Raw genomic sequence first — 13,425 nt, forward strand, 5'->3', positions numbered from 1 at the left:
AAAAAAAAAAAAAAATAATAACCAACAGCAACAAAGAAACAGAACGAAAAACAAAACCGACCAGTCCGCTTCTTCTTGTTGTTGTTGACGGAGTGAAATGCACATAACTCCTCTCTGTGTTTGGTTACGGGCTTTGGGGAATGGAGCCTCTACTAAACACATCTTGACGTGATAAGGGCAAGGTCCACGTTATGTGAGACCCATTGCGAAAGAATCATATTACTCAGAGACTTTTTCTCCCAACATTTTCTGTTTTCTTTTTTTTTTCTTGTGGTGACCCTTCTTTATGTGGCAATGTGCGTTTCTGTTGTTTTTTTTCCTTTCTCTTCGCTCATGTGGATGAATTTGCTGCGGAGCCCACCCCCGGGGCAGCAGTCCTGGTTCTACGCCTGTAAACCTGTGTGTGTGCTGCGCGCACCGGTGGGACGCAGCTGACATTGACCCTACCATGCACTCCTTCCCGTGTATGGTGCGGAGAGAAAGGAGGATGGAGTAGGCAGAGCCACACTCGCCGCCCTCCTTCCGCCTCATGCTGCACGCCGAGATGCAACCACTGCCGCATCATCATTGCAATCCTATTTTTCATCATCATTGCTGCGGTCGCTGCGGCGTGTCGCGTGCAAGGGGCACGTCTATAAGGGAACCAATAATGAGCAGAGAAAGGGAGGTGGTGTAGACGAGAAGGAAGGTGGGTGGCAATGTTGTGGGAGCGTGGAGTGAAGTGAGTGAGTGAATGTGAGTGCGTTAAAAGGCGACAAGGAAAAGGAGTGTTGTGCCCAGCGTGTGTGCTCGTGTGCCTGAAAATAAGGTGCCGGGGCGGGGGTGGGGCACTTCCACAGCACGAGACAACACGGAAAAAATAACTGGTAGGGAGGGGGGAAAGGAGTTACGGCACGAGTCTTGACATTGTTATATGTTGAAAAAAAAAGAAAAGCTTTTTATTGTTTAGCACTGGCGCGAAAAACAGCAACAACAACGAAGGCAAAAGCGGAAGGAATGACCTGGAAGGAGTTGAATGAAGGTGAAACGGGAAACACGTTGATCCCATTTTCGTTCCTTCGGTTCTTCTCTTCGCGCCTGTACGTTGACGGGAAATAAGGCGCAGTTAGAGAATCCCTGGCGCTCCACCCCCTTCTGCTCACGTTCTTTGGGCCACCACCTGAGTGTACGCGAATTGATGCCATCCCATTCTTTATATGTTTTATTTTTACAAAATTTTTTTTGTGTTGCTTCTCTCCTGTTCTCTTCCTCTGCTTTGGTGGCCCGGGGAAGACTCACTCCTGGACGGACGCTACACACCTTGACGATCCCCCTTCCCCCTATTTCTACACGTACGTGAGAGGCAACATGGGCTCCACTCCTTCCACCCCCAAGACTGAGTTCATGAACGGCAGACCATCCTTCAATGGTGCGACGAGGGTGCACCCGATGTTTAACGGCCTTCTCTACCGCCTAAGCGACCGCAAGTCCAACCGCTGGGCCTTCTACAATGACTCGCGCGACCACACCATCCATGTTGCCATCCTCTTCGATTACGACAGCCAGATTGTGCCGCTTGGCTCCACCACGGCGTACCGCATCGATGACCCCGACCCAGGATGCGAGGATGACATGGGAAAGTACCTCGCCGAGGTGGACGTGGCTCCGCTCGCGACGGAGATGTTCGTAGAGGGCAGGGTCACCGGCTGGCGCGTTGACACGCTTGAGGCGAAGACGGCTGAAGATGAGCAGATGTACCGCTTGTAGAAGGGGCACAAAGTGTGAAAAAGCAAAAAAAGGAAAAAAAACAACAACAACAACAAAAACAACAAATGTGTGGCGGGATTCGAACAAGAGGAAACCGTTCAAGGTAGAAGGAAGGACACTACCTGCCTCTGTATCCACAACTACATATATGTGTTTATAGGAAGGTCATAGTGGGCGAGACGAGAGATGGTGGATGCACAATCATGGCAGCGGCGGGAGCGCAGGGAGCAGACGCCCAACAAAGAGAGGGGGGAGAGAGAGAGGAGGGGTGAGAGAGAACGTGTGCCCTGTAGCAACATGCGAGGCGCTGTGCTCATGTCTGACATAATCGTGTCATAATAGAGGAAAGAAGGTAAAACCTAACAAAAAAAAATAACAGCAAATGAACCGAACAAGGAAGCGAGAAAAGAAAAAAAAATGCATTGTGTTGGGTTTTTGCTTTGGTCCGTATGTTGTTTCTCCAATTTCTCTTTTCAGGCGTTGGCATTCGCAGTCCTGCTGCCGTCTTTGCCTACCATATGCACCTGAAACAAAAAAAAAAGACGGAGTCCGGGGCAGGGAATAACAAGACAGGGGAAGTAGAACACAAAGGAAACAGAGGAGTTTGGTAAAGAAGCCTGGGTACCTCGGGTAACGTGAACACAGACGCCTTTTTCTTCGAACCCCCTCGTTTATTTTTGGTTGGCTGTGCTGAATGAGGCACGTGTTTGTTTTTGTTTTTTTTTTCTCTTTGTTTGTTCAGGCTCGCTCTTTACACCCCTTTCAGTCCTCCTCCTTTGGCTGCCCGGTGAATTCATCGCGATGTGTGTATCCCCTCTCGAGGCTTTATATGGTGTCTTTTTACGTCATTCTTTTCTCTCGCCGTCATTGTTANTTCATCGCGATGTGTGTATCCCCTCTCGAGGCTTTATATGGTGTCTTTTTACGTCATTCTTTTCTCTCGCCGTCATTGTTACTCTTGTGCCGCGCTGTCCTCTCGCAGTGTTGCGTCATCAGACTACTGCTGTGCACGGACACACATTGTGAATCCTCGCCTCATCTCTATTCTTCCTCTCCTGTTGATTCTCGTTATCTGACTGCAATTGTGCTTGATCGGGTGCTCGGATAGTTGCATGAATCAGGCCGCTGGAGAGAGGGCACGGGAAGGGGAGGCAGAGACGTAAGCCAGGAGCACGCACACATACACAGATATACGTACCTACGTACATACGCAAAGTGAAACACACACCCAAAAAAGGTGGCTCGGGAAGATTAAACACACCCTTACAGAAAGGAAAGACAGAAACACCTCTCGAAAAAAAAATAAAACAAAGAAATAAATCGGACCAGAGACACGTCTGCCTCTTCAACTCCGATTGAAAAAAAATTGTTTCTGTTGGCGTTCCATCACCGTCTCGTTTAGACACGTGCGCTGATACGCCGTGTGACCTGTTTGTGCCCTCATTGGCCGTGCGTAATTGACTATAGAAACGTCTGGCGGGTGTACGCGTTGTAGTGTGACACGGGCTTCAGTTGTTCCTAGCGGTGGTGTGCTGCTGGGGCCGTTGCCTCTGTGCACACCAGTGAGAAAGAGAACGAGAGCCGAAAAGAGGAGTGGGTCTGGGTGAGTGACGACACAAGAGTGAAGAGGTGGGAGGGGCTTGACTCTGGGTGGCGATGGCACAGCCACCTCCATCACCGCTGCCGCAGATGCGGCTGCCGCTCTCTTCGTCGTCGTCGTCACCACCAATTGGCCCCCGGCAGGTCGCTGCTGCTGCTGCTGCTGCTGCTGCTGCGGCTGAAACCGCCAATACGATCACCGCCTCTGCGTCCAACGATGCCGGTGACACTAGTGGTGGCGGTGAGCAGAAGATGCCTCCGATGTGGCCGCGTACTGACGCCGAGGTGGAGGCGGTGGAGCGTCACCGGTGGGGACGACTGGTGCAGGAGGGATGGTTTCACCAGAGCTTGCAGCACCAGCGATGGGACGAGGAGATGTTGCTACGTGGTTCAGCGTACCGCACTCGTGCCGTGGCAGCGCGCACAACGGTGAGAATCACCACAACAGCAGCACTGGTGCTAAGCCTCAACATCAACCCAGCACTTTGGACAGATGAAGGGTCGCCACCACCGGAGGAGTCTTCGCGCCTGTACGTGTGGCGCTCGCCCTCCCTGCTCCCAGGCGATAGATTGAACATACTCGGTGAACTGGGTCAGCAACTTGAGCGACAGTACCTCTCCCTCTCTAAGCGGCCGTTGATGGTCAGCTACTGCCTCAACGCAAGGCCAGAGGACTTTGTGCGAGGTCTCTCGCAATGCCGCCAGCAGGCGGGGCCGAAAAGCAAAGTCATATTGCACTACGGAGGCTATGGAGTGCCACGGCCTCGTTGTGGGTCGCTCTTTCTTCTTCCTCCGTCTGGAGAGCCGGTGAAGTACTCGCTCGATACGCTCCGCATGCAGGTAGGATTCCCACTCGTTATGGTGGCGGACTGCGCGAACGCTAGAAGTATTCTAAACGGCCTACTAAAAACACGGCAGAATGATGATGATAGCCAGCACTTTGCGTACCAGAGGTATGGCAAGACCATTAGTGGGACCGCGTTGGATGACACAGACCGTGCCGACATGGCGTTGCAGAATTGGGGACGACACGATGGGCCTGCAACTGCTGCCATGGATGGCGCTTCTCCTACGGCGTCATCAAACTGTGCGGCGTTGCGGTCAAACTATTGTGGATTGGGTTCTGGTGCGGCGTCATCAACAACTGTGCCGCTGCGGGATGATTTCTTTTTTATTGGAGCGACAGAAGACGGGCCTCTGGTTCAGCATCCGAAACTGCCATCGGATATTCTGACTTCGTGTTTGACAACACCTGTTCAGATGATACTGCTGTGGTTTATCGTGGAAAATGCTCATACGGCTAATTTGCATCCACTTTTCATGCATCTAGTTCCGGGGACACTGGAGGACAAAAAGACTCCACTGGGCCAGTTGCAATGGGCTTTCATGTCCATCACTGAATGTATTGCGTGGTCGTCTTTCTCGCATGGATTGTTTACTCGCCTTTTTCGAGAAGACGTTGTTGTGGCGCCGCTATTTCGTGGGTTTTTACTTGCGGAGCGCATCATTACGTCTCTGGGGGGTACCGTCAGTGTATATCCGCCTTTGCCACGCACGAGTAACAATGCTATGTGGGACACGCTGGACAATATCATTGACCGTACTCTTGTTTCTCTACAACGCGCTGCTTTGCCGGCACCTCCGACAACATGGACACCGTTGGAGTTTCGAGAATGGCTGGATTGGAATGTGACAAAGTGGCGATACGAACAAGGCTCAATGGCATTGCCATCCTTGGAGGACCGCAGCGTTGTTGTGCCAAATTTCCTTGGAGAGGAGTTGCGGTGTGTGGCTGCTGTGACTGAACGCATCTCAGAGCAGAGCTTTTTTCGTCTCGTTTCCAGCGAACGTCCGGATCTACAGCAACAGCAGCAGCAAGAACAACAACAACAGCAAGAAAAACAACAAAGACACCGACGACAAGAGCAGCGGCAACATCAGTCCGAGGCTTTTGGTCGCTTGGCCACGACATCCAGACGGACCTACAGAGGGGAGTTGGGGGTCGGCTCACCAATGTTCCTTAGTAGCAGTAGTGTTGTTGGTGGTGGTGTTGTTGGTGGTGGGGGTGGTGGTGGGGTTGGCGGGAGTGGTAACGGCGGCAGTGGGGGAAACAACAACAAGAGTAGCATCGGTAATGTGGGGGTGAAGCCATTCCCTTTCATAATGAGGTTGCCTATGTTGCTTCAGGGACTGCTAGTAGTTGCACACCGCGACAAGGCTACGGAGCTGCTGTGTCGCTTGGTGGATGCTGGTCCTCCAGCGGTAGCGGCATGTGCAGAAGTGGGTATTTTCAATATGGCTCTGATACATTACTGGGGCCGTCGTGACCTCCGTCACCTCATACCGACACTGTTGTTGATCTACGCTAAGGTATGCTACACGGATCCATCGCTGGCTGGAGTGGATGCAGCGCAGCGAGACATGATTGTGGATGTATGCATGGAATTCCTCGAGCACCCGGTTACCCTTCCTGCTGACTCCAGTGTAGAGCCTGGAGCATGGCAGCGCGAGGTTCTCGGCGCTTGGGCGGAGCCGCAAGGCCAGCAATTGCTAGCGGCAGCCTTACTTACCATGCTGTGTATACACTCTCCTGATGGGCGACGTCGCTGTCGTGAGCGTACCGCTCTTCGTGTGTGTTGTAGCTTGTTGCATGATGCTGCAGGCAAGGTACCATTGTTGCTGTCACAACAAAAGGAAACGGGGCTGAAGGAAAATGAGGATGATGATCCTTTAGCTGGGAATGACAACTTTTGGGACGACCACATATCTGGCGAGAGTGAGGTTGATCCGGCGATGATGTTTAGGTATGTCTTGTGCCTCATCGCCTTCTTGGTAGCACTGTCGTGGGAGGGAACGCCGTCGGCAGCCAGGGTGGGTGAATCACAGCTGCAACAAGATGACACGGACGAAGTAGTAGTGCGAGAACACCTTGCATGTGCGCTCAAAGCCCTGCAACGTCTTCTATATGCAACCTCTTCCACGGTGCGTGGTGCGTCCATTAAGGCCATTACTGTAATTATGGTCTCATCTAGCATTAGTGAAGAGACGGCGCTGCAGTGCATCCGCATCATCGCGGACCGCACCGGCATGCGACACGCGCCACAGGAAGCTAACACAGACGACCGTCTCGAGCTAGTTGGTGCAATCTTTTTGGCAATGCGTTGGCTGATTGATCGTCTCTCCGCTTCCATGTTGATTGAGGAGATACGACAGGCAGTCCACACGAAGTCGAAGCACATTGACCACGCAATGATGGAGACACACAACTGTGGGGATGCCCACTCCGGACAAGACTTTGGTGATGCAGACATGCATCTTTCATCTGCTGCAGGGTCGGGGGAGGTGGATTACCTCTTGGCCATGCTGGCCGGCTTCGCTTGTAGACTCGCTGTCGCAACGCACGATCCATGTCCGTACGTTGCCGCACATGCGCGAAAAGTTCTGTTGGACGATTTTTCGGTTTTGCGTGTGGGTCACCTGTTTTCTTCCCGCGCTGGGGGCACTGTCACCGGAGGCCGCGTGTGTGAAGCCGCCACGTCGCGCAATTCCGGCATTGCTAATTTCTTTTCAGGCGTTTTCAACACACTCACGTCGCGTGGAGGCAAGCCGGCATTACGTGGGGGTTCTCGTCGGGGCAAACGTGTGTTACAGGGCGTCGATGATGAGGATAGTGGCGGGGAGCTGGCCGATACAGACAGTGCCAGTGGCATACAAGCGGCGCTAACAGACGTGAACATTGCGCTACGCGCTGTTTCCGTGTACGACTGTTCAACCGTTTCATCTTTCATTTTTGCTATCCTCTCATTCCTTGGGGAGCTGCTCCTGGTGCCTATGGATGACTATGACCCACGCCACCCGTTCAACCTTGAAAAGGATGCGAGTGTTCGTAGGTGTCTGCGCCGACTGCGCGATGACCTACGCATATCGGCACCCCCCATCTCCAGTTCTCATGAACAAGACGTCTGCGCGACTATCTCTCCGTTGCTGCCGGCATCCCCGTCGCCCCTTCCTTATCCGCTAAACGTTGCAATGTCGTTGCCGCACGACGATGAGGCAAAAACACGCACACCACTGAATTCTCCTATGTTGAACTGTGTTTCCTCCTTTGGCCACAATACTGCTGCTGCTGCCTCCACCACTGGCAGTAAAGAGCGTGGTGCACTGTTTCAGCTGCTCGCTGAGAAAAATACATTTAGTGAACGCAATGGCCGAGTTCAGGTGCTAACGTTTAATCCAACGAAGCCGCACTTTATCACTGGAACGGATCAGGGTGTTGTTCAGGTCTGGTACTTTGGCAGCAAGAGAGAGGGTTTCCCAGCATCGACCGGAGGCTCGTGGGCTGTGTCAGCTGAGCACTGTGAGCTTCTGGCGCGATTTCACGTCTCGGAGGTGGTGCGGCGTCCAGACACTGCGGTGCCGAGGTCTGCGGTTCTGGGCTATATGTATAGCACACAGCCAGCAGCGCCACGGGACATGGGCGCGGCAGAAAAGTGTAACGTGGGAGGGGCGAGTGCTAGTGCTAGTGCTGGGGCCAGCACTAGTACTGGTACTGGTGTCGGGGCTAATGCTGCTGCCAATGCTGCTGCTGACGCACCGTGGCGGCGTGTTGCTTCCTCCGTGCCGGGCGATGTGGCAGGTCGTGGGGTAAAAGGTGTGGAGCCAATCACTGGACTGCATCTCGTCGATGCGGTCTACCGCCCCCTGCTCTGTGCGGTGAGTCGTTCGGGAGCCGTGTATTTGTTTGCCGCCTACACGGACATGGCCACGGTGAGTCGTGTCACGTCCTTTGTGACCATGACATATGAGGAATCGTTAAGAAGTCATCAGTGCCTTTCCTCTTACCACGCGCCGGCGATGCTTCTACACGTCAGCGGCGCGGATGGTTCCATCGCGTCATGGGATTTAAACTGCGAGCACAAGACCTCTGCAGGTGCTGGTCGTGGCGAAATTCTTGGTTCGCTCTCTGCTTTGGCATCGCACCCAACTGACGTGTTCAGCTTTGCCGTAGGTGCTGGTTCAGTGTACCTTTATGACCTGCGGAACCCATGCCGTGCCACGCACGTTTTGCCGAATCCCACTGCGTCAGGGAAAACACCGCAACATCAGTGGCTCAGTTTGGGCGACTACAGCTCCCCATGTCTCCACATTGGTTACTCGTGCCGCTACCCTCATGGCATTGTGACGGGATACGGTGGCGAGCAGGGTGTAGTTATGCTGTGGGATGATCGTAATCTGCGGCAGCCCGTACACCAGGCAGTTGTATGCGATGCTGAGATCAATGGCGCATCATCGCTGAATTCGGTCTGCTACATGGACACACAGCACTACAGTTACGCACTTATGACAATGTCGGTGACGGCAGACACCCTCGTCGTGGGTGATGCGTTGGGTTCTGCACTATCATCATCATCGTTAGCATCAACGCCACCGCCACGACGGCCACCCGCACCACCACCACTGGCAACTCCACCAGCAGCAGCAGCAACAACAGTGGGGGCTGCAGGCAGGGCGAATGTTCGTCTAAATCAGCAACCGGGCGCGGCTGCCTTTCACCCTGTCCTTCCTATTTGTGGTGTGGCGAGCGGGGGCTCAATACAGCTTTATGGATGCAAAAAGATCTCAGTGTCTGCGCGACACGCATAGCGAATATTTCCTGTTTGCGCATTTATGATCTTTCTGTTAGCTTCTTATTGTACGTGTGTATGGTGTAACGAATACGTGGGGTATGTACAGGCACATGTGGAGAGGTGAATAGGATGTTTCTACTTCTTCTACGGGATCCACTGTTGCCTTGCTTGTGCGTTTTTACCACGTTAACCCAGGGTGCTTATACGTAAAGATGAATTGTGGTGTCGTTTCTTGCGCTGAACTCAAGTGTATTCTTTGATTACTATTACTGCGACTACGGCCACAACAGCAGTTACCACTTCCCTCCCACCACCATTGCTGCCATCCTTGTGGCCCAGATTTCGATGGCCTAAGTGCGCATGTGCACGCAAGACGCTCCCTTCACCCTTAATTTCTTTTCCTTCTGCCTTTTTCTACCCCAGTGCCTGCTTGCCTTTACATTTGGTGCGCCTGTGGGGCGTTTGGTAAACCCTGACCATGGACAGATGAAACAAGATGACCCAGTGGCCTCTTCATCGTTGCGATTTTCCGTCGTATAACGAGTGGTGGAGAGAACGAGGAGGCTGACACCCCCGCAAGTAAAAAAAAAAAGAGAAAAGAAAGCCTCCTCGACTTCTCTTGTTGCGGCAATCATAGAGGGGATGGTGCGGGTCATGACGTGCATGTGCGGCACAACGCATTGGACTGGTGCTCCCAGAACAGCGGCGACAACTACGAGGCCAGTAGTAATAAGGGCAACGTGAACAATGAGGGCGGGGCAGCCGGCCGCTCCGCGGGCCAAACGTCCTTCCACGCGGAGGGACAATCTTTTCGTTCACCGGCATCCGAAGGGGCGTGGCGTGTCAGTGCGCGTGACGGAGGGCGGCCAGCGAGACTTAGCCGGACTCGCCGCCCATCCCCGCGGGCTGTGCTGCAACGGTACGGTGATGTACGCGATGCACGTTGGTGTCACGCGTTGGCGGGAGAGCACGGCATAGGCAGTCAGTGTCGCGCAGCGCACTCTCCTCGACGTAGCATCGTCGCAGTACCGCGTCGACTTCGTCGTGCCGTCTGGTGTGAGGCTGCTGTTTGTGCATGGCAAGGTTTAACAACTTCGCCAGGTGCTACAGCGCCTTTTTGCACGTTGACGGAACACGTAGAAGAGATGAAAGCAAGAAAAGGTACGGTGGCGGAGAATAGGAAGATGTCACTGACATGGATATCGACAATAATTGCCTCACCAGACAACACACTAGTGCGGAGGGAAGAAGAAAATGAGCAGTGAGATACACGCTGCGTGCTTGCGCATACATGATGCGCCTCCCGTTGTTTTTTTTTTGTTTTTTTCCTTTACCCGGGGCATTTGAACGAGGAGGAGACTTCTCTCCCACACTGCCCGCAGTGCGCTGGTTTATCCGTACAGGTATACCTATATATATATATATATAGGCTGATATGGGAATGCGAATGGATTTTGTTTTTAAAATCTTTGCTGTTGTTTGTTATTGTGCTTCAGCATCCTTCTCCGCAGTGCGGACTGCGGGGTGTGTGTGGGCGTGAAATGTAAGGGTGCGAGGGGGCGCGGCAACGTGCGCATGTCGTCCTCCCTGTGCGAGGAATAAAGAGGCTGCCACCTGGTTGCGGTTTTGTTTCTTTCTCACTCCGCCTGTTTTTTGCTTGGATTTGAGTGCTATTGCTCTCATTGTTCTTGTTGTCGTTGTTAGCTCTCCTTCTGTCTTCCATTTTTCTTTTTTTTTTTTGCCCTTTCCCTTCTCTGATGACCTCGCATGCGTGCGCTTTCCATGGCGCGCGGCAGATATCACACGGACGCGAGGGCCAGAGTTTCTTTCCTATCGGGCAAAACAAAGCGCAGGGGACCCCAGAGAGAGAGAGAGAGAGAACAAAAAAAAAAAGCCAGTGAGGAACCCGGAAACGAGACTGAAAAAAAAAAGCAGAGGGGCGTGGGCTAGCAATGGGCAGTGGCGCATCCTCGTCAAAAAAGGCCGGGAAGACCAACAAGAAAACTGGCAAGAAGGATGACGATGACATATTAGCTGCCAGCGGCAACGCTGACATGACGCTCGTGCCCGGTGGCAAAGACGCCGCGTGCTCGCTGTTCTGGCGGATGGGGAAGCACGAAATATGCCTTCTGTATGTCTCGCCCGTGAGGGAGGAGGAGGAGAAAGAGGAGGGCGCGCCTCAAGAGCCAAAAGAGCAAGAGACAGCGAAGGAGGTGGATGAGAAGCAGGACGGATGTGAACAGCAGGAACAAAAGCCCGAGGAAGATGGGCAACATGGGCAGAAGAAGGCGGAGGCCCCCAAGCCGGTGCAGTGGACACTCTACAATGACAGCCAGGGCCGCACTCTTAACGTCGTCGTGACTTTCCTCAGCGGCTTGGAAAAGATACGAGGTCTCAGTGAAGATGTCACGACTGAGTGCACTGAGAGCGGTGGCGTGCGCGCTACGGTGCATGTGGGGCCGAGGCAGACAGTGCCGTTCGTGTCCGGCCCCATTGGCGGCTACTTGGTGAAATGCCTGGCGACGAAAGCCGAATGACGTGGGGAGGGACATTTCGTGTGTACGCGTATGCGTATTTTCTATTTCTATGTGCATCTGTGTGCTTTGCTTCCTGACAGCAACAAACATGTTTTTCCTCCACGTTTTTTTTTCTTTATTTTGATATTTGGGACCCACCTTCACCTTATTTCCGTTTTTATTTTCTTGGCCGTCGATGCTTCCGCCCACAAACGCCTGGGCGGTGTGCCTCGTAACTGTCGCTCTCTGTGGTGCCCGGGGGTGGGCGGCTCCTGTGGCGGTCTGTGCGTGTTTCTTCGTTTCCATTCGTCTGTGTGTGGTGCCCGCTGCATAGGAGGTGGCTGATACGCCTGTCCTCATTTTTTTTTTTGTTTCGTTTTTGTTTCTCTGTATACTTGTTGGTGGTGTGTTACTGCTGTTGCTATCATTAGTTGCTGCTCTTGCTGCTGGACGCGGACTGCCTTTTTATTTTTTATTTTTTTTTTTGTTCTTCAAACATCTCCCCGACGACGAAAACAACTGTGTGTGTGTGTGTGTGGTTTGGAGAAAACAAAACAGACGAAGCTCAAATTACAGCACAGCAACACCAGGAGCAACAACAAAAGGCAAAGCATACCAAGCAAACAGTGACACCCGCAAAAGGATCCAAAAGGCAAATACAAGAAACAAGAGAAGCAAGTCGACAAAGAATCAAAAGAACAACAACAATGGGTTGCGGAGGTAGCAAGGCAAATGAGGCCAGGGAGGGCGGGGGCACGGACACCTTCATCAACGGCAAGCCTAGCGAGGAATTCCCGTATGACGAGCTTAGGAAGTGCACGGAGCGTGACAATGGCCTCCTCTTCCGCCTCACCAACTCACAGACCAAACAGTGGGCGTTCTACAACGACTCCAAGGTCTTCGAGTTCCACGTGACGGTGACCTTCTCTACCCGGTGCCGTGTGGAGGCGCTCGGCAGCACAAGCCTCGTGACGGACCCGAACGACAACCGGGCTGTGGCAAATGTGATTGTGGGACCGTGCATGACGGAACCCTTCGTGCAAGGTGATGTTGACGGCTTCGACGCGGAGTACCAGGCAGTGATGCTGACGCCGGAGCTCAAGGAGAAGATAAAGGCAGCAAAGAAGGCCGCAAAGAAGGCCAGCAAGGCTCAGACTGACGATGACCTTGAAGGCCAGCGTGAGTAAGGTGAGATGTAGCGGCTGTGTCTAACGCCGAAGACGAAAAGAGAGAAGGTGGGGAGGGAGGGGACGTAAGTGAATGTATGGGAGAGCGAAGAGTACAATCTCCTACTTACTCATTCCGTCACTTACTCAACGTACGTGTTACTGACTCCGTCTCATTTGATTATAACATGCGAATGGGATGAGGGGAGTTGTTATGGGGTGTGTGTGTGTGTGTGTGTGTGTGTTTGTTTGTGTCTGTCCCCATGACTCTTCCCGACATTCACCAACATAGTTCCCCGATCGGTTGTATCCCACTACCTTCGCTAGGTTCCATTACTTTTGTTTGATTTCTTTGTTTCATTTTTACATGGCCACCCGCGGTACTGGTGGGATATGCAATTGTTGTACACTTTGGTATTCCTGTATCGTTGCGGGCGATGGGGGCAGGTCTGGCTGCACGCCGGGCACATATCTATGCACATATATATATATTATATATATGTAATATATATATATAGGCGCATGTGTCGGTGCGTGCTGGGGGTTGGGTGGGGAAGGAGAGAAATGCGAAGGAAAGACATGGAAATACTTTTTTTTTCTTTTGTGCCTCATGTGTGTGTGTCTGTGTGCGCGCCTCTGCGCGGTGTCTCGGTCTTTGCGTCGTGTTGCCGTGCCCGCCTCGCTCACGCCGCACACACACACACGAGGCACGCAAAGCAACAGAGAAGCAAGCAAACCAGCAGGCCAACCGGAGCAAACAAAAAAAAAAAA

At 52.8% G+C, this 13,425-nt stretch overlaps 4 protein-coding genes across 4 annotated transcripts; all 4 read left to right on the top strand.

Annotated features, from left to right (window-relative positions):
- Window positions 1–1,347: 1,347 nt before the first annotated feature.
- DQ04_03761000 (putative calpain-like protein) lies at window positions 1,348–1,746 on the top strand (the record flags this gene model as incomplete). The annotated part of the gene is made up of 1 exon (XM_009313098.1): window positions 1,348–1,746. One exon carries the CDS (start codon window positions 1,348–1,350, stop codon window positions 1,744–1,746), a length of 399 nt encoding a protein of 132 aa, XP_009311373.1.
- A 1,656-nt stretch (window positions 1,747–3,402) lies between these two features.
- DQ04_03761010 (hypothetical protein) lies at window positions 3,403–8,988 on the top strand (the record flags this gene model as incomplete). The annotated part of the gene is made up of 1 exon (XM_009313099.1): window positions 3,403–8,988. The coding sequence occupies one exon, from the start codon at window positions 3,403–3,405 to the stop codon at window positions 8,986–8,988; it is 5,586 nt and encodes a 1,861-aa protein (XP_009311374.1).
- A 1,936-nt stretch (window positions 8,989–10,924) lies between these two features.
- Window positions 10,925–11,509, top strand: DQ04_03761020 (hypothetical protein; the record flags this gene model as incomplete). Its single annotated transcript, XM_009313100.1, has 1 exon — window positions 10,925–11,509. One exon carries the CDS (start codon window positions 10,925–10,927, stop codon window positions 11,507–11,509), a length of 585 nt encoding a protein of 194 aa, XP_009311375.1.
- A 686-nt stretch (window positions 11,510–12,195) lies between these two features.
- Window positions 12,196–12,675, top strand: DQ04_03761030 (calpain-like cysteine peptidase; the record flags this gene model as incomplete). Its single annotated transcript, XM_009313101.1, has 1 exon — window positions 12,196–12,675. One exon carries the CDS (start codon window positions 12,196–12,198, stop codon window positions 12,673–12,675), a length of 480 nt encoding a protein of 159 aa, XP_009311376.1.
- Window positions 12,676–13,425: the final 750 nt, after the last annotated feature.

This window comes from Trypanosoma grayi (genome assembly GCF_000691245.1).
Source record: "Trypanosoma grayi strain ANR4 Tgr_376_V1, whole genome shotgun sequence".
In the NCBI taxonomy this organism is placed as follows: Eukaryota; Euglenozoa; class Kinetoplastea; order Trypanosomatida; family Trypanosomatidae; genus Trypanosoma; species Trypanosoma grayi.